Source organism: Elgaria multicarinata, chromosome 10 (assembly GCF_023053635.1).
Source record: "Elgaria multicarinata webbii isolate HBS135686 ecotype San Diego chromosome 10, rElgMul1.1.pri, whole genome shotgun sequence".
In the NCBI taxonomy this organism is placed as follows: Eukaryota; Metazoa; Chordata; class Lepidosauria; order Squamata; family Anguidae; genus Elgaria; species Elgaria multicarinata.
Genome location: NC_086180.1, coordinates 94252404 through 94277054, shown reverse-complemented (window position 1 = coordinate 94277054; position 24651 = coordinate 94252404). Strand labels below are relative to the sequence as shown.

The following is a 24651-nucleotide window of genomic DNA, read 5'->3' as shown; positions in this document are numbered from 1 at the left end:
TAAAGCACATTAACATAATACAGCAGGAAAACAAAGACTGGAAACTAGAACTGCCAGCATTACAGCCATGGTATAACTGAACCAGGAATAGCTTTAAATGTTAGCATAGAAACTGCAAGAAAATATAACATTTTGCATTTTAGGGAAGTATTTAAAAACATTAAAAGTCTAAGTCTTTAAATCCTTCTCTAAATAGAAATCTAGCAAAGCAAGCTTATAAAAACTGATGAAGTATGCCTTCTGCATCTAGCTAAACATTATTTTTCATTAGTAAGCAATGGGAGTGTACTAGCTTTTGTTAGCTCCAACTGAAACATCATTGATGTTTCAAAGTTATCATGCTGTTTAGTGTTTAGGAATATGTTAGCAATGTTATAAAAAGACAATGGCATACCTTTATTGTAGGGCCAGGAACAATATCATCCAGTACATGAGCACAAATATTAACGACCTTCAGCAAATGGGAAAAAAATTGCTCTACCAGAGCCACAAGGGTTCTGTCTGCTAGAGCTGGCCAAGGCTCCTCCTGCTTAGCAGCACCAACATTAGCATCGTCCTCATTAGTCCAGGGGTTTTTCAAAGATTTTGAAGCACTGGCTGAAATCACAACAAACGTACTTTTAAGAATAGTTTACATTCAACAGAATAATGACAATATTAAATATAAACACAATTACAAAGCAAGTAAAATCTGTGCAAGCACATAGACACTTTAAAGCAGGCCTTCTCTCTGAAACTGCAATGATATACAGAAATGTAATACTTTCTGAAAACTAGGATAAAACCCTGCTGGCAGAGAAAGGCTAATGAACACATACAACTGAAAATACAAAGTTCAGCACTAACATCATTTCAATGGGCTGCTCCTAATATTCACTATGCCAATAAATAAGAGTTTACAAATTACAGTGCTGTCATTAGTATGCCACAAAGCTCATGTGGCAATGACCACAAATCTACTGTCAGATTTTAACAATGAGGTTACTAGTACATAACAGATTTAGCAACAAATAAGGCCAAACTATTTCATTTCCAGTTGTATGTGTATGATGTTTTACAAATCACTCTCTCACACAGACCAAAAAGAGCATGAGAAACATTTGGAAAATGGCCCTAAAACACAAGTGGAGAAGTCCACCAGGAGCTCACAGATCCTAAATGTTGCTCTACATGACAAATTCAGTCTCTATTCAACTCCTTTAAGTGCCCCACAATGATTTTCCCCCACGTTTAGCTTAGAGCATAGGATTCTCAATACAATTTGTATGCCCAAAATATCATAGAATCATAGAATAGCAGAGTTGGAAGGGGCCTACAAGGCCATCGAGTCCAACCCCCTGCTCAATGCAGGAATCCACCCTAAAGCATCCTACCTAAATGATGCCCCACTCCCCCAACTTCATGGCTCTCTTGTTTTGTTTGTTCGTTCGGCAGATGACAAAAATATAATAATTAACAGCATTAAAAAGCCTGGGAGCATCTCCCTGATGCTAAAAGTATAGTATTGGGGGTGCCCTTTGGAGGGAATCCCAGAAACTTAATTTAAAACCACTATGAATTATCCTAAATATCATAATCCTACATAAAAGAAGGAATATAGGATTAAACTAGGAGTCCATCTAGTAAAAATAATAATAGCTCAAGCAGTGGTCAAAAAGAGGGAGAGACTAGCTCTGGTGCTGGTGAGAAGATCTTTTTTTTTCCTTGTTAAAAAAGTTTTTTAAAAAAATCATGGATAGCCCAACGTTTCGGATGGTGACAATCCTTCTTCAGGGACTGTTTAGAAAGGCTGGCTGATAAGTGTCCACAGTGAAGTATTCTTCCACAAAACTGTGCTGGCAGTTTCTTTCAAGGGAGTTGCCTCTCCAAGCTGCATTCTCATAGCACTGCACAAAGTCAGAAATATCAATTCCTTCATGCTTGTTTGGTAAATGCTTGTGCGCAGGATTCTATTACAAGCCCTTCACCAAAGCCGAAGAGCAGAGGTAGTGACCATCTTTTGGAGGTAGTTTTCTGCCATAGTCCACACACTTACGGAATGGGATCCTAAGTGCCACAGGCTGCTGAGAGGGGCTGCAAAGGAAGCAGTATGCTCTGGAAAAGGTAAACTGAAAGCATAAAAAGAACAAAAGGAAAGATAGGAAGAAAAGGCTGAGACAGAAAACAAACTCAGCTCATTTGCTAGTCAGACAAAAGCTTTCAATGATGTTGCTAGTAGTCCAAGAGGAACTGAGGGGAAAGACAGGAGCACAGGAGGGAGGGAGGGCAGGCTTCTTGCCTAAAATCAAAGCTCTAGAAGGTTCTGACAAAGACTCTGCGCATGTTCGGAACTCATATGTGTGATACACAGAGAGCACAAAGAAGAATGAAAGAATTTTGAGACTAAAAACCTGTTTTGAGTACTAGAACTAAATGGCCATTCCACACAAAAATTCACTCATGGGTACCCCAAGCTCTCTTCATTTCAGTAGTATAATTTAAGTGGGGGGAGAGGAATTTTCTTGCTGATGATGTTTAAAAATTGGGAGTCAGAAAACACCAAGTGAGCATTTCTGGGAAGGAAGCTCTCAAGGCGGCGTGCCACAACTGAAAAGGCCCTTTCTCTGGTTACCACACACTGTGCTTCAAATGGGCTCCACAATTCAAGAAGGATGCAGTCAAGCTGGAGCGTGTTCAGAGGAGGGCAACCAAGATGATCAGGGGTCTGGAAACAAAGCCCTATGAAGAGAGACTGAAAGAACTGGGCATGTTTAGCCTGGAGAAGGGAAGATTGAGGGGAGACATGAGAGCACTCTTCAAATACTTAAAAGGTTGTCACACAGAGGAGGGCCAGGATCTCTTCTGGATCCTCCCAGAGTGCAGGACACGGAATAACGGGCTCAAGTTACAGGAAGCCAGATTCCGGCAGGAGATGAGGAAAAACTTTCTGACTGTTAGAGGAGTATGACAATGGAACCAGTTACCTAGGGAGGTTGTGGGCTCTCCCACTCTAGAGGCATTCAAGAGGTATGCTTTAGGGTGGATTTCTGCATTGAGCAGGGGGTTGGACTCGATGGTCTTATAGGTCCCTTCCAACTCTACTGTTCTATGATTCTATGGTGGGAGAAAAGGCAGGGTTTCCAAGGCTGATCTCAATAACTGAGCAACTTCATATAAGAGCAGGCAAATGTTTAGGTATCTTGCTCCAAAGCCATTTATAATTTTATAGTTTAAAAACAACACTCAATTGTGCTTGAAAATGGACAGGTAGCCAGGATAACTGTTGTATAATTGGCATGATACAATCCATACATCAGGTCCTAGTTAATAACCATGTTGATATATTTTATTTATTTATTAAATTTATATACCGCCCTATAGCCAAAGTATAAAACAACAGTATCCATTTAAACAACAACAGTTCTGGGGTCCATTAAAAAAAAACCTTAGCATATGTTGTTAAACGCCTAGGAGAAAAGGAAGTCTTTACCTGGTCCCAGGCGAGCCTCATCAGGGAGATCATACCATAATTGGGGGGCCACCACTGAAAAGGCTGCCATCCTTTGAGCTTACCTCGGAGTAGGCACTCAGAGGAGGACCTTAGATGTTGAGTGCAGTGTACTGGTAGGTTCATGTCGGGAGAGGCGTTCCATCAGGTATTGTGGTCCCAAACCATGTAAGGCTTTATAGGTCAAAACCAGCACCTTGAATTGGGCTCGGAAACGTATAGGCACCCAATGAAAGAGGGCCAGAATCGGTGTTATATGTTCAAACCTTCTGGTTCGTTATCAATCTGGCGGCTGCATTTTGCACAAACTGCAGCTTCCGAAACACCTTCAAAGGCTGCTCCATGTAGAGGCCATTGCAGTAACCTAATTTTGAGGTTACCAGAGCATGAATGACTGAAGCTAGGTTATCCCTGTCCAGATAGGGCCATAGTCCCCTTCCCACCCACTGGCTTATCTCCTTTCCCCCTCTCTCTGAGGTCGCTTTTGCAGGGGGTGCAGATCCCTGGATCCATAGTCAGAGCGCCGTCTTTGATCTCAGATCCAGGAATCGGAATTATCTTAAGGCTCCCCAGACTCTATCTAGGGCCCATAGGATTGCTCCATAGAACATACACACGAACATACAATTTAAAATAATTATTACAGAATAGTGTAGAATATTCATGGAGAGGGGCCACAGCAAGTGCTTTGCATGCAGAAGGTCCCAGGTTCAATCCCAGGTGGCTTCTCCAAATAGGGCAAGGAAAGAATCCTGCCTGAAACCCTGGAGAGCCACTGCTGCCAGTCAGTGTCAACAATATTGGGCTAGATGGACCAATGGACTGACTTAGTAGAAGGCAGCTTCCTATGTTTCCAAATTGTCTTCAAGGAAACAATTTAAATGAGACCTCACCAGTGCACAGAAAAAAGGAGGGCATGAGTTAAGATAGAGATAGATATAAACTTGTAGTGGTGGCAGTAACTTTTGTAAACCGCCCAGAGAGCTTCGGCTATGGGGCGGTATATAAATTTATTAATAAATAAATAAAACTGCTGTTTAACATTAAATAATGAGTGTTGAACTTTTCTCTTACCTGCAAGCAAGTTTCCAGCCAGTATCAAAACATCTTGATGGGCTGACAGATCTAGTGGGAACCAAGCTGATGAAAGAAGGGACAGAACCAAACCAGCCATTCCAATAGTGCTACTCTTTTGAGAGTCTTCTGTAGAACCCAGTAGGGAAACACTGGAAGTTGAATTATAAAGTCAATTTCCACAAGAGGAGATGCAAATGGTAATGCACAACACATACAACACAGCATATAGTTCATACTAAATTCGGAAGTGAAACATCCAGCACTCTTAACACTCACTCGGGGTAAAATAACAATTACTTCAAAATGAACTCCCTTTTGTCATTATAATTGTGCTCAACAAGCAATGCGTATTGAGGCACCCTTACCACCTACCTCACTGTGTGTGTTTTATACTGACAATACAGTGTTCAGCTTCCATGAAGCTGCATTGCATCTGCACAGAGACGAACATGTGAACTAGCTTTACAGCAGAAGAACCCTTCAGCCTGAGCATAGTCTGCTGAAAGCCATTACAGAATTCTGTCACATGCTCAGTTCTGATGGATGGAGGTTCATCAAGCACCATTCAATTAATCCTGATTAAAAAAAGATGATCTGGTCCCTTCCTATGAACATAATGTATGTCTTGGTGTTGCTCTCTGAATGCTAAACATGGTCCTAACTCTAAAGATGATCCTTGTGGCATTTGGAAATTTGATCTTCTTTAGCATTAATCATCTTTAGCATTAATCTGTTGTCCAGTGATAGACAAAGGAAATTTTCTTACCAGAAATTCATGTCCTTGAAGGAAACAGGAGGGCATTCTATATCCCCTCCCATATAGACAGGCGGCAGGGTCAGCTGATGATTAACTCCTTCATGGGGAGGGCTCTCAATCACCCACAATTGACTGGCAAAAGGAGTAATGCTAAATTCCAAACAGGAGGTAAAGCAAAAAGCAACTAATACAGCAATGTGGCAGAAAACAGAGTGAAAAGACACAAGAAGCAGCAGAAATAGCAATTAACCAGAGCTTAATTAGTAAAATTAACCTTCTCCAAGCTGGTGTCCTCCAGATGTTTTGGATTTCAACTCTCATCAGCCACAGCCAGCATGGCCAATGATCAGGAACGCTGCAAGTTGTAGTTCAAAATATCTGAAGGGCACCAGGCTGGGAGAGGCTGAACTACAGAAAAATTCTGGAAGTCCTACTTCCCCATGTGTCTATCATAGATAAGGACAATTCAATCCCATCCTGATCAGAAGGGAGTGGGTAGTATGCCCACCTCCTTCCCTCAAAAACAGGAATTTAATGGTTTACAAATTCCCTTTCCCCTATGGAGACAGGAAGGTATTCTTTAGGATATAGAATACCATTATCTATCTGCATTCTGGACCAGGAGTCCTTACTAGAGAAGAACCCCCTTATTCCAAATGGAACAAGTGCAGATGCCAACATTTCTACCTTCCAATGTCTCTTAAATGTACATACCCATCAGGGTGCCCTGCAAAACTCATCCAAAGGGCAATTACTCCAGAACACAACAGAAACAGTAGCACCCCATAATTATTGTTCCATGATCCCGTGCAGTTGAGTCTTATTCAGTGCTCCATATACCAAAAGACTATAGGCCCTAAACCATCTTAAAAGAATAACCTTGGACACCTTTTTTGACAATCAAATTTTCTCATGAAAAGACACAAATAGTGCTTCAGATGGCCTAGATCTTGCCATTCTGAGAACTCTTCTCATACCAGTCTATGCTGGCTCTTCTCTGCGTGTAAGCATAAAACAAAAGGAAAGAAGATTCAGGTCCAAGAACTACCTGGTCCTTATAAAATCGATTTACCACAAGAAATCAGTCACCCTCATGCTTCTAGTGAAGGTTTGGGGCCTCAGTGTGTCAACATTCCAGGTAACTCCCTGGACAAGACTTCATTCTCATCCCTTGCAATGGGCTCTTCTTCCTTTCTAAAGTGGCATAGCATCGAGACATCACTTGCACATTCATCTGTCCAAGAGGGTTTGATCTTCTTTCCACTGGTGGCTCCTCTGCCTCGTTTTACAGAGAGGGGTCCCCCTCCAGGAACCCCCCAAAACAGTGATTACATCAGACACCAGTCTGTCTGGATGGGGAGCTCTGAGCAAGGGGAGGATGATTCTATCAACCTACTGGAACTCTGGGCAGCCAGGCTGGTGGTACAACACTTTGCACAAGTACTTCCCCTCCGGTCAGTTCTCCTCTGGACAGACATCACAGCAAAAGCACACATCAACCATCAGGGAGGAACCAAGTCTCAGGACCTCCAAGCAGAAGTGGACTCTCTTCTTCTCTGAGCAGAACATCATCTAGATTCCATATATGCAGAATACCTAAGTGGGGGAGAGAATACCCAGGCTGACTGGTTAAGCAGAAAGGAGCTAAAACAAGGAGAATGGATGCTTCATCCAGAAGTCTACGAGGATGTAGTCTCCCATTTCGGGATGGTTCAGGTGGACCTGTTTGCGTCAGAAACAAATCACCAGGTCAGCAGGTTCTTCTCTTGTTACACATCTCTAGCAATAGAGATGACAGATGCCCTGTCTTCTCCATGGCCCACTGGACTTCTCTATGCTTTTCCACCGCTCCCTCTTCTCTCCAGGGTTCTGTGGAAGGTGAAGGAGGAAAAAGCAAGGATAATTCGAGTGGCTCCATTTTGGCTGTGGAGACCCTGGTTTCCTGATCAATTTGCCAGCTCCTCCTCCTTGGCCTCTCCCTCTGTGGGACGATTTTTTTTTTTTTTGTCTCAGGGACATCTTCACCCAGATCCTGCATGGCTTCAGTTACATGTTTGGAAATTGAACAGAAACGTTTTGCCAAGGCAGGCCTCTCCCCTGGCTTCATGGAGACCATCCACCCGTAGAATGTACCAGAGTACGTAGAAGATGTTTTTTCCAGCTGGTGTGCTAAGAAAAGGTTTTCAGCTCAGAAAGCCAGCATCTCTGACGTTTTAGCAGTTCTGCAAGATGGTTTGGCTATGGGACTCAAGCCTAATACGCTCAAGCACCAGGTTTCCACACTATCTACTCTTCTGTCAAAATACCAAGAGAAGTCCATGGGCTCTCATCCTTTTCTGAAACAGTTCCTGCGCAGAGCTTTTTTAAAGTCACCTCCAGTCCACCACCTTTTGTCCTTCCCCTGTGCACACCTTAGAGAAGGCATGGCATTCCCTTGAGGTCAATAGAGCCTTGAAGGTTTATATAAGCAGAACTAAACCTTTTCGTCAGTCAGATTCCCTGTTTTGTGTTATTTCATCCTGCCTCCTTGGTACAGAAGGTTTCTAATGCCACTATGAGTAGATGGCTAAAGGCATGTATTTCTGCAGCCTATTCCTGCTTTAGTTGTCTCCACCTACCAAGATTTTTGCCCATTCTACGAGAGCAGCTGTGACCTCAGCAGCATTTTCCTTTAATGCTCCACTGCATGAGATTTGTAGGGCAGCTACCTGGGTGAATCCTAACACCTTTGTTAAACATTAATCTATATGCCTCTGTGGAGGCAGCTTTTGGAAGGCATGTCCTACAGCACATCCTTCCCAGACAATAATCAGCTGCTACTTTTTTGAATCCCACCCTGCAAGGGTCAAGCTTTTGCATGTCCTACCTGGTGTACTGTTTACATGCACAAGAGAAAAGACCGTTGGTCACTTACCCGTAAAAGGGATTTCTTTATGCATGTAAAACAGTACATCAGGGTCATACCCAAGACTCAGATTCCTGTTAAGCCGCTTTATGATGATGGAGTAAATTTTCCTAATTTTGTTACGCTTTTTTTCTTTCCAAGCCTTTTTTGCAGAGGGTGTGAGGTGTCCTGTTTTTCTAATTTGTATTTTCACTGTTCTCACTGATTCTAGTCCTTTCTATGCTTGTCATCGGAAACTGAGTGATAAAGGAGGGAAGGAAGGTTAAAAGCTTTAATTGGAGCAGTGATTTTGTCTCGACCACTAGGTGGCGCCTAAGACACCACCTGATGTACTGTTTACAAAGAAATCCGTTTTATGGGTAAATGACCAACGGTCTTGTTTAGACTAAACAGAAATAACAATCATTTCCCAGTCTTCCAAGATAGCTTCCACTGCTATTATAGCTGAATGAATGACTTAAGCCACTTTCTGTTTCAACAATTTCTGTTCTCCGAGTCTCTATCTAGTCCCTTGTTATAAAAAAGCACTGAATGCTGATAACAATACATTAACATAGTAATCGCTCAGTTCTTGAAGAGTAGAATGAATTAATCTCCTTCACTTATTTTTTCTTTTTTATTATCTTCCTTTTTTTCTTAGTAAATTAAAAAAATATATAAAACAAATATAAGTAATGTGAATATGAATACAAGAAATTATAAAAAACAAAAACAACACCTTGAGGCAGACAGCATAGTAATGGAAGTACTTAAACAAATACTGGAAGCTCAGTTCACCAAATTTGAAGAGAAATTAATAGCTAAGATAGATGAAACCAAAAGAAAGAAATAGAAGTTAAAAAAATAAAAAAGTATCATAGGCCTTGAAGAGACTAAAGAAACAATCAAACAGCAATCTGCTAAGCTAGAAAGTATACAGATTAATCAGAAAGACGTTTTAGAAAGTCAGGTTGCTTACCTGTAACTGTAGTTCTTCGAGTGGTCATCTGTGCATTCACACTGATGGGCTCTGCGCCTGCGCGGAGACCAGCTGGGAAACTTCCATAGCCTAGAGTTTTGGCGGGAACCCCTCCCCCTCCCTTATATATACCAGGAGTTCCCGCCCTAATCTCTCAGTTTCTAGGAGACCAACATTGTGGCCTACTTAACCGAGAGATGCATGGTGTTGACAGGATAGTGTAAGTCAACGAGCTATCACAGTACCGGTGTACCTGGGAGTGACCTGGCCTTGACAGAATGCGATATTGAGCAAGGAGTATATAGAAAGAACGTCGGTATCGACAGTATAATAATTATCCCTAAAGTATAGAGGAAAGTACATACGTATATAAACGACCCGAGAGGGGTTGGAGGGTGGGTTGTGTGAATGCACAGATGACCACTCGAAGAACTACAGTTACAGGTAAGCAACCTGACTTTCTTCTTCGTGGTCTCTGTGCATCACACTGATGGGCGATTAGCAAGCTGACCTACCTTGGAGGAGAGTCGGTGTCGTTAGTGAAGGATCTCAGACAGGACGACTCGGCCGAAGGTGCAGTCCTCTCTGGCACGAACATCGAGACGATAATGTCTTATGAACGTGGATGGCTTGGCCCAGGTGGCTGCTTTACAGAGAGAGGGTAATGAAACCCCTTTCCCGAAGGCGACCGAGGTTGCGACTGCTCTCGTCGAATGGGCTTTAACTTGTACAGGTACAGGTAGATGAGCAATCTCATAAGCCAGCTTAATCGTTTGGACAACCCAAGCAGCAATTCTTTGAGATGAGATGGGTAATCCTTTAGACTTTCCAGCGTAGGAAATGAATAGTCTGGGTGACTTTTGGAATGGTTTCGTTCTGGCTTTGTAGAAAGCTAAAGCTCGACACACGTCTAGGGTGTGCATGGTACACTCTAGTGGTGATGTCGGTGATTGGAAAAAGGAGGGTAAAATGATATCTTGTCCCAAATGAAAATCCGACACCACTTTTGGTAGGAAAGTCACATCTGGGCGTAGAGTTGCTTTGTCTTTGTGAAAAGCTAAATAAGGTGGGTCTATTCTTAAAGCAGCTAATTCTCCTGCTCTCCGTGCCAATGTTATTGCGATTAAAGATGCCACCTTAAAGGAGAGGAGTCTTAGATTAGCTGTTGCTAGAGGTTCGAACAGAGGTTTTGTAAGGGAATGAAGAACCACTGAGAGACTCCATGTTGGAACTATTGATTGCGATGTGCCCATCGTGTTTTTTAATCCTTTCAGAAAACCTTTAACTAGTGGATGTGTAGTTAGAGGTGGGTTATTGTGACGGTTGGTGTGAGCTGCGATTGCTGCTAAATACACCCTTAGGGAGTTTGGTTTAAGGCTGTCCTGGTGTAAGGTGAATAGAAATTGTAGGATGTCTGTGACCGAGGGGCGTAACGAGTCGAAGTTAGATTCGCAGGCAAATTTGGAGAAACGTTTCCACTTTGCCAGGTACGACCTTCTAGTATTGGGTTTTCTAGACTGTAATATAATGTTTTGAATGGGAGCGGGAAGAGTGTCTGAGGTTACCGCTTGATCCTCCATGCTGTGAGTCCCAGGGTGTTCAAGTTGGGATGCCTGACTCTGCCCTGTTGGATTGTTAGTAAGTCTGGTCATTGGGGAAGTCGGTGATATTCGTTCCTTGAGAGGAGAAGTAGTCTGGTGAACCAAGGTTGGCGTGGCCACCAGGGCGTGATGAGGATGCAGTTCATGTTGTCATGTTCTATCTTCGCTAAGACTCTGACGATAAGGGGAAACGGTGGGAAAAGGTAGAATAATGTTCCTTCCCACTTCATGTCGAAAGCATCTCCGAGGGATCCTGGGCTGGTCCCTGGTCAGCTGCAAAAGTTTTGACAAGCAGTGTTGTGGTGTGTAGCAAACAGGTCTATTATTGGTGTTCCCCATTTTGTGAATATGTCTGATAAAACGTTGGGGTGAAGTGTCCATTCGTGCGTCGTGGATGAGGAGCGGGTCAACTGATCTGCTAGGATATTGTCTCGACCCGCTATATATACCGATGTGAGGTATATGCGGTTGCTGATGCACCATTGCCAGATATTCATTGTGAGGTGTAGAAGGCGGGATGAGCGTGTTCCTCCCTGTTTGTTTAGGTAAAACACCACTGTTGTGTTGTCTGATGCAACCGTGATGTATTGGTTTCGGAGTATGGTAACAAAGGCTTTTAGTGCTTTCTGTACCGCCAGTAGTTCCAAGTAGTTGATATGGTTGAGTGCTTCAGCTCTTGACCAGCATGCTTGGATGTTTAGGGGGCTGCAATGCGCTCCCCAGCCTGATAGGGAGGCATCTGTTACCACAGTTTTGGTAGGTGCTGGTACTTGGAAGGGGAGCCCTTGGGTGAGGTTGTTTAGGTTCTCCCACCAGTTGTTAGGCCCTCTGAAGAGTTGCTGGGGATGGACTCTCTCTACCTCTTGTAAGCCCTTGACTTTTGGAACTGAACTGGACTTTGCTTATGTTTAAAACGTCTTATACTCTGACATTAAAGAGTTAACTGTGTTATTTCATAGCACAGATAAAGACAAATTCCATCGTGTGTTGCTGAGTTTGTGGCTGAATTCTTGGAGTTTGTCTGGGCACGCTGCCCACGTCTGTATCTCCATTCAATTAGCTGGTCTATTGACAGCTTTCCCGGACAGATTAATCCTTGGCCAAACGGACCGGCAGTTGGACATGGAGGGTTTCTTAGAACAACAAAAACAGTTAGCAGAGCAGGTGGCACACCTGACGCAATTAGTTACAACGCTCCACGCCCAAGTTGCTCAAACAGCCAGCAGGCCTCCTCGTCCTCGTCCTCCACGAAAGAGTAAATGTTTTGCTGCATTACCAGAGAAATTTGCTGGTGACAGGGGCATGCTGGACAGTTTCATTGCCAATTGCAAACTGCATTTTAAGATCAGGCCGGAGGATTTTGTGAATGATTCCCTAAAGGTAGCTTTTATGGTTTCCTTATTGTCTGGGTCTGCTAGCAAATGGGTGACACCGTATTTGAATCAGGATAGCCCCCTGCTGGACAATTTGGACATTTTCATAAAAGAGATGACAGCTACCTGGGGAGATCCCGTCAAGGCTGAGACAGCGGAGCAGCGCATTCGAGACCTGCGTCAGGGGAAGGGATCTGTGGCAGAGTACGCCACTAATTTTCGGCTCATAGCTCAAGACTTGCAGTGGAATGACAGTGCGCTCCAGTCACAATTCCGCTATGGGTTGTCAGATGGGGTGTTGGATGAGTTGGCCCGATCAGCACCTCCGGAATCGCTTGCCCTACTCATCGAACAGGCGACCAGGATGGACGCTTGGCTGACGGCACATCGTCAGGCCCGGAGAGGAGTGTCTCTGGGGAGTGGGGAACCGGTTCCAGTAGCAACATCAACATCTTTGGCAGGTTTTTCTCCTGGCACGGGGGAGGAGCCCATGCAGCTTGGAGGCGCCCGGGCCCGCTTGTCAATGATGGAGAAGCAACGCAGGAGAGCGGAGGGTTTATGTTTGTACTGTGGACTTGGGGGGCATTTTGCTCGTTCTTGCCCGGCCAAGGGACGAAAGGCTTCCCCGTCGGAAAACGGGTCATCCCAGGCATAGAAGGGTTCGCTAGTCTGGGAGAAGGCGGGGCAGGTGCTTCCTTGTCTCCATCGGAACCCCGTAAGGACCCGTTGCTGGTGCCTGCCACACTTGGGGTGGATCATGCCCAGGTGTTTTTCGTGGGAGCCATGATTGATTCTGGTGCATCTAGCAACTTTATGGACTCAGATTTTGCTCGCCAGCAGCAGATTTTGTTACAACCATTGGCGGAGCCAAGGTCGGTGGAAACTATTGATGGGCGGCTTTTGAAGTCCGGTCCAGTGACGCACCAGACAGTTTTACTTATGCTGGAAATCCAAGGGCATGTGGAACGGTTGCGGTTCTATGTGACGGCAGTTCCGCACTTTCCAGTAGTTTTGGGAATGCCGTGGTTGACCCAGCATGATCCGCATATTTCTTGGGGGAGGCGGGAAGTGCTTTTTGCTTCCCCATATTGCCAAGATCACTGCTGGCTGGAGCGGGTGCCGGCTGCCGTGGTCAAAGACTCCGCCACAGATTATGTAACCCTCCCGGCGAAATACAGTGAGTTTGCAGACATGTTTGATGAGAAGGAAGCCGATAGACTCCCACCACATAGGGTATATGACTGCGCTATTGATTTAGTACCTGGGGCCTCTATACCAGCGGGGCATCTCTATTCTCTCTCTGAGCCGGAATTGGCAGTACTGCGGGACTTTTTAGAGAAGAATCTACGGAAAGGCTTTATTCGACCTTCCAAGTCGCCGGCGGGCGCCCCCGTGTTCTTTATCCGTAAGAAGTCGGGGGAGCTGCGTTTATGCAATGACTATAGGGGGCTAAATCGCATCACAGTGCGTAACCGGTATCCCTTACCGCTGATCCCAGAACTGTTAGAGCGCTTGCAGCGGGCCAAGTGTTTCACCAAATTGGATCTCAGGGGGGCGTACAATTTGGTGCGGGTAAGGGAGGGGGACGAATGGAAGACGGCCTTTCTGACCAGATATGGTCATTACGAGTATACCGTCATGTCCTTCGGGCTTTGTGATGCTCCCGCTATTTTTCAGCATTTTGTTAATGACGTTTTCAGAGATTATTTGGACAGATTTGTTATTATTTATTTGGACGATTTTCTTATTTATTCCCCAAATCAGACAGCACATGACGCTCATGTCCGGGCGGTCCTGCAGAGGCTACGAGAGCATAGGCTGTATGCCAAGTTGGACAAGTGTGCCTTTGACTTGCAGGAGGTGGACTTTTTGGGGTATCGTATTTCTGCCAAGGGGGTAGAGATGGATCGGTCCAAGGTAGAGGCGGTTCTTTCTTGGCAACCGCCTCGGAACCGGAAGGAGGTGCAGCGGTTTTGGGGATTTGCTAATTTTTACAGGCGCTTCATTCCGGAGTTTGCGGCCCTGGTGACACCCATCACGCAGCTATTGAGGGGCAAGGTCCCATTCCGTTGGACTTCCATGGCACAGCAGGCATTTGTGCGGTTGCAGGAGTGGTTTACAGCTGCCCCAATCCTGCAGCATCCAGATCTTCGCACGCCATTTGTGGTGGAGACGGACGCCTCGGACGTCGCGGTCGGGGCCGTGTTACTGCAGGTGGGCAACATGGACTCAGCATTATTGCCATGTGCTTTTTTCTCCAGACAGCTTACAGCTCCAGAGCGAAATTACATGATTTGGGAGAAGGAGCTTTTGGCTGTGAAGGCCGCTTTCGAGGTTTGGCGGCATTTGTTGGGGGGAGCAGCACATCCGGTGGAGGTACGCACCGACCACCATAATCTGGAGTACCTGCAGACGGCATTTTATTTATTTATTTATTTATTTATTTATTACATTTTTATACCGCCCAATAGCCGAAGCTCTTGGAAGTTGACTCAACGGCAGAAGCGGTGGTCGTTGTTTTTCAGTCGGTTCAATTTTAAGTTGAAATATATACCCCGCGCCCAGAACCGGCAGGCGGATGCTCTCTCTCGTAAGCCGGAATACGCCGCAGAGCCAGAGGGGGAGAGGCGATCCACGATCCTCCGCCCAGAACATTTTGCAGCTGCCTCGTTGCCCCCGACTTTATTGGATCAGATTCGTGTGCTGCAGGGGCGGGACGCTTTTGTAGTTGACCACGCAAAGGAGGGGGCTCCAACACCATTCACCATGCGTGAGGGGCTCTTATATCATCGAAGGTGGCTGTACATGCCAGCTGGTTCCTGTCGGGACACGGTGCTACGGTTGTGCCATGATAGTCGGCCGGCAGGACATTTCGGTGTATACAAGACTCTGCATTTGCTCACCAGGGAGTTCTGGTGGCCCAGGGTTCATGCTGATGTTGCACACTATGTGCAGACTTGTCCAGTGTGCCGGCGGGCGAAGGTTGCAAGGGGAAAGCCGGTGGGTTTATTGCATCCCTTAGCCACTCCTGCGGGGCCCTGGCGTGTGATATCCATGGATTTCATTACGGATCTGCCACTATCTGCGGGGCATAGGTCCATTCTTTTGGTGGTTGATCTTTTTTCAAAGATGGCCCATTTTGTTCCATGTGCAGGCTTGCCTACGGCAAAGGAGACGGTTCACTTATTTGTCCATCAGGTCTTCCGGTTGCATGGGCTGCCAGAGGGGATTGTTTCAGATCGTGGTGCGCAGTTTACGGCCCGTTTTTGGAAGTCGTTGTTGCAAGTTTTGGACATTACAGCACACATGTCATCGGCGTACCATCTGCAGACGGATGGTCAGACAGAACGCACCAATGCTACCCTGGAGCAATACCTACGGTGTTATACTAATTATCAACAAGATGATTGGGCCGAGTTGCTCCCTTTGGCACAGTTTGTGTATAACAACTCAGTGCACACCTCAACACAACAGACTCCATTTTTTGCAACAGGGGGATTTTATCCACGGTGGTTTCCAGCGGTTCTGCCCTCTACGGCAGTCCCCACAGTGGATCAGTGGTTGCGGGAGTTGCAGGCCGCGCAGTCTCTGTTGCAGGAGCAATTGCAGGTGGCCAAGGAAGCTTACAAATTGGGGGCGGATCGAAAGAGACAAGAGGGGCCGGCCCTAAAGGTCGGGGATCAGGTGTGGCTGTCCACCCGGCATCTTCCTCTTCAACGACCATGTCGAAAATTGGACCCCCGTTTTATTGGTCCATACCCAGTCACGGCACAGGTCAATCCTGTGGCGTTTAGGTTGCAGCTGCCTCGAACATTAAGGATCCATCCTGTATTTCATCGCTCGTTGTTGGTGCCAGCTACAGGGGTCCGACCCGACGCTAGTGCTACTGCTCCTCCTGGTCCGGTCATGGTGGATGGTGAAGAGGAGTTTGAGGTAGCGCAGGTGTTGGATTCCCGTCAACATCGGGGTCGACTCCAGTATTTAATTGACTGGCTGGGGTAGGAGCGCTCCTGGGAGAATGCGGGGGACGTGCATGCTCCCATCCTCGTCCAGGCCTTTCACAAGCAGTACCCTGCAAAACCGGGTCCTCCTGGTGTGGCGGGAGGAGACTCTGGGGGGGGTGTAGTGTTAGGCCCTCTGAGGAGTTGCTGGGGATGGACTCAGAGGAGGAGGAAACAGAACCTTTACAGGCAGAGGCTAGTGTCACGGCTGCTGAACTGGTGCCAGCTGGGAGTGGGGCCAACTCAGAGAATGAAGGGGAAGCAGAGCCAAGTACCAGCGTGCCGGTGATTAAACCAGCAGGGAGCTTGGCCAATTCAGAAGACACAGAGGGAGAAACAACAAACTTACCTGCACAGTTGTTTAGACATCATAGGGCGGAAAAGGAGGCCCGGCGCAGATCTCTGCATATTTATACTAGACGCCAACTCAATAGGGAACACCTGTAGCTGCCAGGGAGGGGTATTTAGAGAGCTGGGAAGCAACAGGATCTTGCCAGAGATTAACTGAGCATCCTGGCGAAAGCTCTTGATTCCTGTTTCGGCTTGTGTTGACCTTGTATCCTGATTGAACTTTGGACCGGCTTGGAATTTGTGACCTGCTCCTATCCCTGGACCTCTGGATTGCTTTTTGGACTCTCTCTACCTCTCGTAAGCCCTTGACTTTTGGAACTGAACTGGACTTTGCTTATGTTTAAAACGTCTTATACTCTGACATTAAAGAGTTAACTGTGTTATTTCATAGCACAGATAAAGACAAATTCCATCGTGTGTTGCTGAGTTTGTGGCTGAATTCTTGGAGTTTGTCTGGGCACGGTGCCCACGTCTGTATCTCCGTTCAATTAGCTGGTCTATTGGCAGCTTTCCCGGACACCAGTTTAGGGATCGTTTTACTTTTGTAGGTATCCGAAGGATGAGGTGTTGGTCGTCTCGTTGGTTGTCGTATGCCCTTAGGAACCAGTTTTGTAATTTTCTCATGTGGAGTCTCGCAAATTGCACCACAGCGGTTGTTGCTGACATATATCCTAGTAGTTTTTGAACCGTATGAGCAGTAGTTGATTGTCGACATCGGAGTTTCTTTGCTAGAGCTGCGAGGCTTCGAGCCCTCTGTTCCGGGAGGTATGCCTGGCCAGTGATGGTGTCGATGTCTATACCGATAAAGCGAATGGTGTGAGTGGGCTGAAGGATGGACTTTTCTGTATTTACGCATAGTCCAAGATTCTCCAGGAGTTGTAGGGTGATATTGAGATGTTGTTGGAGTTGGTGGTACGTCTTTGCTACCAAGAGCCAATCGTCTATATATGGGTAGACTTGTATTCCTTGTACTCTTAAGTGTGCGCATACCACGGTCATGCATTTGGTAGAGACGCGTGGTGCCGTTGCCAATCTGAAAGGGAGCACTAGGAACTGAAATAATTGGTTTCCTATGGCAAAACATAGGTATTGTTGGCTGTCCTGTCTTACAGAGATATGGAAATATGCGTCTCTGAGGTCTATGGTGACGAACCAGTCTCCTTTGGCTAGTAATGGGGTTATTTGTGCCAGGGGTGACCATCCTGAACTTCTGAGTCATGATGAATTTGTTGACGTTTCTGAGGTCTAAGATCGGTCTGAGACCCCCATCCTTTTTCGGGACAGTGAAATATTTTGAATAGAACCCTGTGTCTATTTCGTGATGGTGAAGGGGGCGAATGGCGCCCTTTTCTAGTAGGGTTTGTACTTCTTGCGTGAGTGTTGGTGATGGTTTGGTCACCTTTATTCCCGAAAAAGGAGGGGGATTGTAGAATTCGATCATGTAGCCTGACTCTACGATGGTGAAAACCCACCTGTCGGTGGTGATGGCTTCCCACGTGTGCAGATAGTTTGAGAGATGGCCATTGAAGGAAAAGGAGTGTTTGGTTCGGACCTCGAGGTGAGAGTCAAAGTCGCTGTTTCTTAAGAGGTTCCTGACGTTTGCGGTAGGACTGGTATTTTCCTGTATTGTATTGTCTTTTTCCCTGTTGTGGTTGTTGTTGCTGACGAAAGGTGCGGACAGGACGAAATCGTGTAGTCGGTTGATACTGCTGTCGGTACCAGGGGCGTTGCTTGAATGGTTGTGGTGCCTGTGTTAGACCCATTTTTCTAGCGGTAGTGCGTGCCTTTTGCACGGAATCCATGGTATCGTCTGTGGTAGCATGGAATAGTCCTAGGCCATCGAACGGAAGGTCTTCTATTCTCGTTCATGCCTCCTGTGTTAAAGAAGTGGATCGCAGCCAAGCGTCCACGGTTCGGAGGGCCTTATCCCAAAGGAGTGAACGTAGATGATCTGCGCAATGTTTTCTAGTTTGTCTGGTGAAGGCCATACAATGGTGGTACATATCTACGATATGGCCTTCACCAAGACATAAAACACAGAGAGAGTGTCCGTCGGAGGGGGGGGAGTTTGCTCCCACAATGGACACACTTACGGAAAGGTGCCTTGACGGCCATGCGCCAAGGCCACGCGATCAGAGATCGCAAAATAAATGTCCAGGGAATAAAGAAAAAATGCAAATTGAAAGAGAGAAGTATGAGAAAATAGAAAAGGCAGAATAGAATAGAATGTTATTTTAAACTCTAAGCGCTGCTGAAGCAGAGAAGTCCTAAGTTGGTCTACCACAATGGCGGTCAACAAAGAACTGAGGGATTAGGGCGGAAACCCCTGGTATATATAAGGGAGGGGGAGGGGTTCCCGCCAAAACTCTAGGCTATGGAAGTTTCCCGGCTGGTCTCCGCGCAGGCGCAGAGCCCATCAGTGTGATGCACAGAGACCACAAAGAAGAAAGATTAGAAAAGAATGAATTAGACATTAGACTCATGCACACAATAAGTGTTTGATATGTGCACAATTAATAGAAGAGAGATTAGAAGAAATGGATAACAGGAGTAGAAGATGTAATATCAAGATAAGAGGACTTAAAGAACAAGAAGGAGAAAATTTATTGACATACTTGGAGGAACTCTATAACTATTTTAGGATCCAGAGAAGCCGACTCCCGCTGCTGGCCATTGGGGATTGACAGGGTTTTGGCAGAAAACCACAGTGGGCCTAGAGGATGATGCCCCAGTTCCTACTGAGTGGTTTGTGAACCCCTGGAACTCCCGAGGGGAAGACCATGCTGAAAACAAATACCCCAATTTCTCAGCCATGTCTGCTTCTTCCTCATCAGATAATTCTTCATCTGCCATCAGGTTCCTTCTGGCTAACTGCCTGGGAGAAGATGTAGCAAAAACTGGGCTCCTATTTAAGCCCAGACTCAGACTCCCCCCACCCCCACTTCTCCCCTTCCTCCTCCCAAACTCCCTTCATCCAGGCCAGCTAGGGCTGTGTCACTGCCAGCACCAAAGCATCTTACTCTGAGCCCTGCTGAGGAAAATTATCCCAAGGATGGAGAAAAGGGAGCTCTGGATGCCATGTAAAGGTCTGTATTTTCGTCGGTTGTAGACAGACGAGCCACTTCAGTGCCATTGGGAGGAGGGGCAGTAATGGACACCACTATCGCCTTTTCTTTAGAATCATAGAATAGTAGAGTTGGAAGGGGCCCATAAGGCCATCGAGTCCAACTCCCTGCACATTGCAGAAATCTACCTTAAAGCATACCTGACAGATGGCTGTCCAGCTGCCTCTTGAATGCCTCTAGTGTGGGAGAGCCCACACCCTCTCTAGGTCACTGGTTCCATTATCATACTGCTCTAACAGTCAGGATTTTTTTCCTGATGTCCAGCTGGAATCAGGCTTCCTGTAACTTGAGCCCGTTATTCCGTGTCCTGTGCTCTGGGAAGATCGAGAAGAGATCCCGGCCCTCCTCTGTGTGACAACCTTTCAAGTATTTGAAGAGTGCTATCATGTCTCCCCTCAGTCTTCTCTTCTCCAGGCTAAATATGCCCATTTCTTTCAGTCTCTCTTCATAGAGTTTGTTTCCAGACCCCTGATCATCCTGGTTGCCCTCCTCTGAATATGCTTGTATGCATCCTTCTTGAAGTGTGGTGCCCAGACACAATACTCAAGATGAGGCCTAACCAGGGCTGAATAGAGGGGAACCAGTACTTCATGTGATTTGGAAGCAATACTTCTATTAATGCAGCCCAAAACAGCATTTGCTTTTTTTCAGCCACATCACACTGTTGGCTCATATTCAGCTTGTGATCTACAACAATTCCAAGATCCTTCTCATTTGTAGTATTGCTGAGCCAAGTATCCCCATTTTGTAACTGTGCATTTGGTTTCTTTTTCTTAGGTGTAGAACTTGGCATTTATCCCTATTCAATTTCATTCTGTTGTTTTCAGCCCAGCACTCCAGCCTATCAAGATCACTTTGAAGTTTGTTTCTGTCTTCCAGGGTATTAGCTATCCCACCCAATTTGGTGTCATCTGTAAATTTGTTCAGAGTTCCCGGTACCTCCTCGTCCAAATCATTAATAAAAATGATGAAGAGCACTGGACCCAGGACTGAGCCCTGTGGTACACCACTCATTAACTCCCCCTAATTTGAGAATGTACAGTTGATAAGCACTCTTTGAGTGCGATTCTGTAGCCAACTGTGAATCCACCTAATAATTGTTCCATCTAGCCCACTTTTAGCTAGTTTGTTAATCAGAATATCATGGGGCACTTTGTCAAAAGCTTTGCTGAAGTCGATATATGACATCCACAACATTCCCACAGTCCACAAGGGAGGTTACCCAATCAAAAAATGAGATCAGATTAGTCTGACAGGATTTGTTCTTGACAAATCCATGTTGGATTCTAGTAATCACTGCATTGTTTTCAAGGTGCTTACAGATTGACTTCTTTATAATCTGCTCCAAAAATTTCCCAAGGATGGATGTCAGACTGTAGTTCCCAGGTTCAGCCCTCCTCCAGTTGTCCGGCACCTCACCCGTTTTCCATGATTTTGCGAAGATAATAGACAGTGATTCTGAGAGTTCTTCTGCTAGCTCCTTCATTACTCTAGGATGCAGTTCATCAGGCCCTGGAGATTTGAACTCGTTCAGAGAAATTAGGTGTTCCCTGACCATTTGTTTTTCAATCTCAAACTGCAATCCTGCTCCCTCAACTTGTGTTTCACTTTTTCCAGTGGGGTCATAGACCTGCTTTTGGAAGTCTATGACCTACTTTTTGAGCCAAAGTAGGAATTGAGCACTTCAGCCTTTTCTTTGACATCTGTTACCAATTTGCCATCCTCATTAAGTAGTTGAACCACCATTTCTTTCCTCTGTCTTTTACTATTCACATATATGAAGAAAGCCTTTTTGTTTCTTTTAGCATCCCTCGCTAATCTCTGCTCATTCTCAGCTTTAGCTTTCCTGATGTCATTTCGGCACTTCTGTGCTACCTGTCTATACTCTTCTTTTGTAGCCTGACCTTCCTTCTACTTCCTATATGTATCCTTTTTTTTGTTTTCAGGTCATCTCTAAGCCACACTGGTGTCTTCTGTTGTCTTCTATCTTTTTTCCTTGTTAGAATTGTTTGTAACTATGCCTTTAAGATTTCCTTTTTTAAATACTCCCAGCCATCTTGCACCCCTTTTCTCATTAGGGTCACCTGCAATGGGACGTTACTTATCATAGTTCTGCGTTTATTAAAATCAGCTTTCCTAAAATCCAGAGTACATGTATGGCTACACTCAGCTTGGATGTTCTTCCTCTGGCAGCAGGACGGCTTCAGCCCTTTGCATCCTTCCAGAGGGGTGGGGCTACTTCAAAGGCTGCAGCTGGGGTGGCTTCATGGAGTTCAAGGCTTGCTTCCTCACCTTGACTCCTGGGTTATTCCAGCTCACCCACTTCCTAAGAGAAATTCTCTGATATCACAGAGCAATTTAAGGGACGTTTTTTCTGCCTACATTTAATCTTGCATGGTAGTTTTGTGGAGATGTGGGATCCTGCCTTTTCTATAGTTGTTAGGAGGAGAGAAGAGTGGCAATCTAAAGGGCTTTCTTCCTAAAGGATCTGGACCTGTGCCTGCAAGGAGTGGCATGGCAGAAGGAAATCTGAACAATCTGAACTTCACTGTATCAGGACTTGTATGACTTAGATTCACTAGATCTAAAACTGGTTGATCTTCAGGATTTGGAATGAGAGCATGGGTCAGCAACCCTTGTGGGGTGAGTGGTACCTGGCTTACATTGCAGAGACCAGGGTCTGCCAGTGTCACTTTGGGAATGGCTGGAATAGTTCAATGTATACTGGGGGCCTTTGACAGAAAAAGGAACTGTGTGATGCATGTTGTTTAATTTCTCCAGTACTTCAGAGCTGAGTTCCTGTGGGAAGAGAGGGAGAGGGATCGTACTCTCAGGCCCCACTACAAATGAGATTAGTGGTGCCTGAGCTGTGCCTAGAAAAACTCACAAGAAGTGTGGAGACTCCATCTCTCTTACTTCACTGCTCCAGCCTAGTGTGGAGAAAGGAACGCAGGAATGAGGACAGAGGACAAAGAGAGGGGTCAAGTAAGGATGTGGAAGCGCATCTTCTGCCCCTAGAAATAAAGACTCTCTAGATAGTATACCCATAGTGCAATCCCCTCCCCTCCACGCTCCCCCACCCCATTACCAGTGTTGTGAAGGGGAAAGGATCAAGAGAAAAAAATTTAAAAGGAAAAATATATAGAGGAAACACAAACAGAATCAGCAAGTCCTAAGAAGCTAAGCTGATACCTCGTTTCCCAGCTCCCAGCAAGGGAGACTGGGATATCTCACATTGAGTCAATCTTCAGCTGTCACCGCCTGCAGACCAGATGGGAGAGGATATCCTGAAGGATGAAAAAATTCCCTTCTGTCTCCACTAACAGGGACAATGAGCAAGGAGTTAAATAGTGTCTTCCTTGTATCAATATTATCGCAACGCCCATTATCTAAACAGCCAGCCAGCTTTGTGGTGAAGATAGGCCCACACTCCTTTCAGTTCATCAGCAAAGTATTGTTTCTATACCTTGATAAGGCTTTCCATCTGTATAAATACCTAACTGAAATAGAACAAGAAATATAATCTCTGCATTTACTTTGATTTACATGCTCATCGTATCTAAAGGGATTATCGCAAATAATGGCACTTATATCAGGTAAAGTACCTCTTTTAAATTTTGGGAGATATTTTTAATAGCAGAGGCAAGTTTCTTAATAGCCTAAAAAGCTAGTGGGGTGTTGTCATTCTTTTCCTCTCAGAGAAAAAGTAAAACATTTCTATGAAAAGAAAATTACTCCACCTAATAATCTGAAGCTATGGCTTCACTTTTAAATTTCTAAGTTTTCAAACCTGTATTATGACATTATGAAACTAGTCTTAAACTTGCCACAGAAATTTAAGATGATCCACTCGAATAATGCTTTACTTCTCACAGTAGAGAAAGGAAGCAGTATCAGTAGGTACAGTTCCTACGAGGTAAACAGCTAAGGAAAGGTATAGAATTTAGTTGTTCAAAAATGTCTTAAAGAATCAAGTGTGTGATTGACTAAACTATTACACACACACCCCAAAAAATGCAGCTATAGAAAATGTCACTCAACAAAAAGAAAATTATCACACCCAATTCCCAAATATCTCACACTCATCTTCACTGGGAAAGGTGCTTGCTCCTCACACTTTTAAACATAAATGAATTAAACCATATTTTTAAATTAACAAAAGTTCCAGACCTTAATAATGCAGCCTATCACACTAACTTTGATTTTCTCTTCTCAATAAGGTTCAATGGCAAGTAAGCTAGAGCAGAACTTTTGATACCTGAATCAGTGTCCCCTGTTTTTGTAAACATGTGCTCTAGAAGCTTGTATACTGGAGAAAGAAACATACCTGCAGTGCCATCCTACATTCCAGGTGCAAACTGGGAATGATGTGGACAAAAGGCACAAAGCTTCGCAGCAACCAAACTGGAAACGCAAACAGAAAATACATTGCTATCAGTAACATGGGAAATATGGAACAGGACACAGCACACTAGCATTCTTTACATACTTGAGATAGAAATTGTATGTTCATAGCAAGGGTAAAAAATACCATAGTACAATCCTATGCATTACTCAAAAGTAATTCCCACTGAGTTCAATGGTACTTACTGCCAAGTAAGTATGTATAGGATTGCAGTCTTAATGTATTAAAAAAAACAATTGGCAACTACTTAAGTCATGGACACATTTGAAAAACGTACGGTTAGAGATCTTGTTGATGATGTTGTCAGGGCATGGGAAACTGCTGCAATAACCCTAGAAAGGTTATTTTCTATTGTGACATCTGTTGAAGTTTGCAGAATGTTATATCCTCTGTATGTTCTGGAACAAAATTGATATATCTAGTGATACATTATGTTTATCTACAAAAGTTGAACAGTACCTTTTTATTTATTTATTTATTACATTTTTATACCGCCCAATAGCCGAAGCTCTCTGGGCGGTTCACAAAAATTAAAACCATCATAAAACAACCAACAGGTTAAAACACAAATACAAAATTTTTAAATTAATAAAACTCAAATATAGTTTGTG

General features: G+C 44.9%; 1 protein-coding gene across 2 annotated transcripts in view; it reads right to left on the bottom strand.

Annotated features, from left to right (window-relative positions):
• HTT (huntingtin) overlaps window positions 1-24651 on the bottom strand; it is a 454111-nt gene that overhangs the window by 246392 nt on the left and 183068 nt on the right. For both annotated transcript variants that reach the window (XM_063135886.1, XM_063135887.1), the window contains exons 23-26: window positions 24318-24438; window positions 23963-24039; window positions 4562-4713; window positions 395-597 (exon numbers count right to left, since the gene is read on the bottom strand). In XM_063135886.1, coding sequence (XP_062991956.1) covers window positions 395-597; window positions 4562-4713; window positions 23963-24039; window positions 24318-24438 — 553 coding nt within the window. The remainder of the gene's footprint in view (window positions 1-394; window positions 598-4561; window positions 4714-23962; window positions 24040-24317; window positions 24439-24651) is intronic.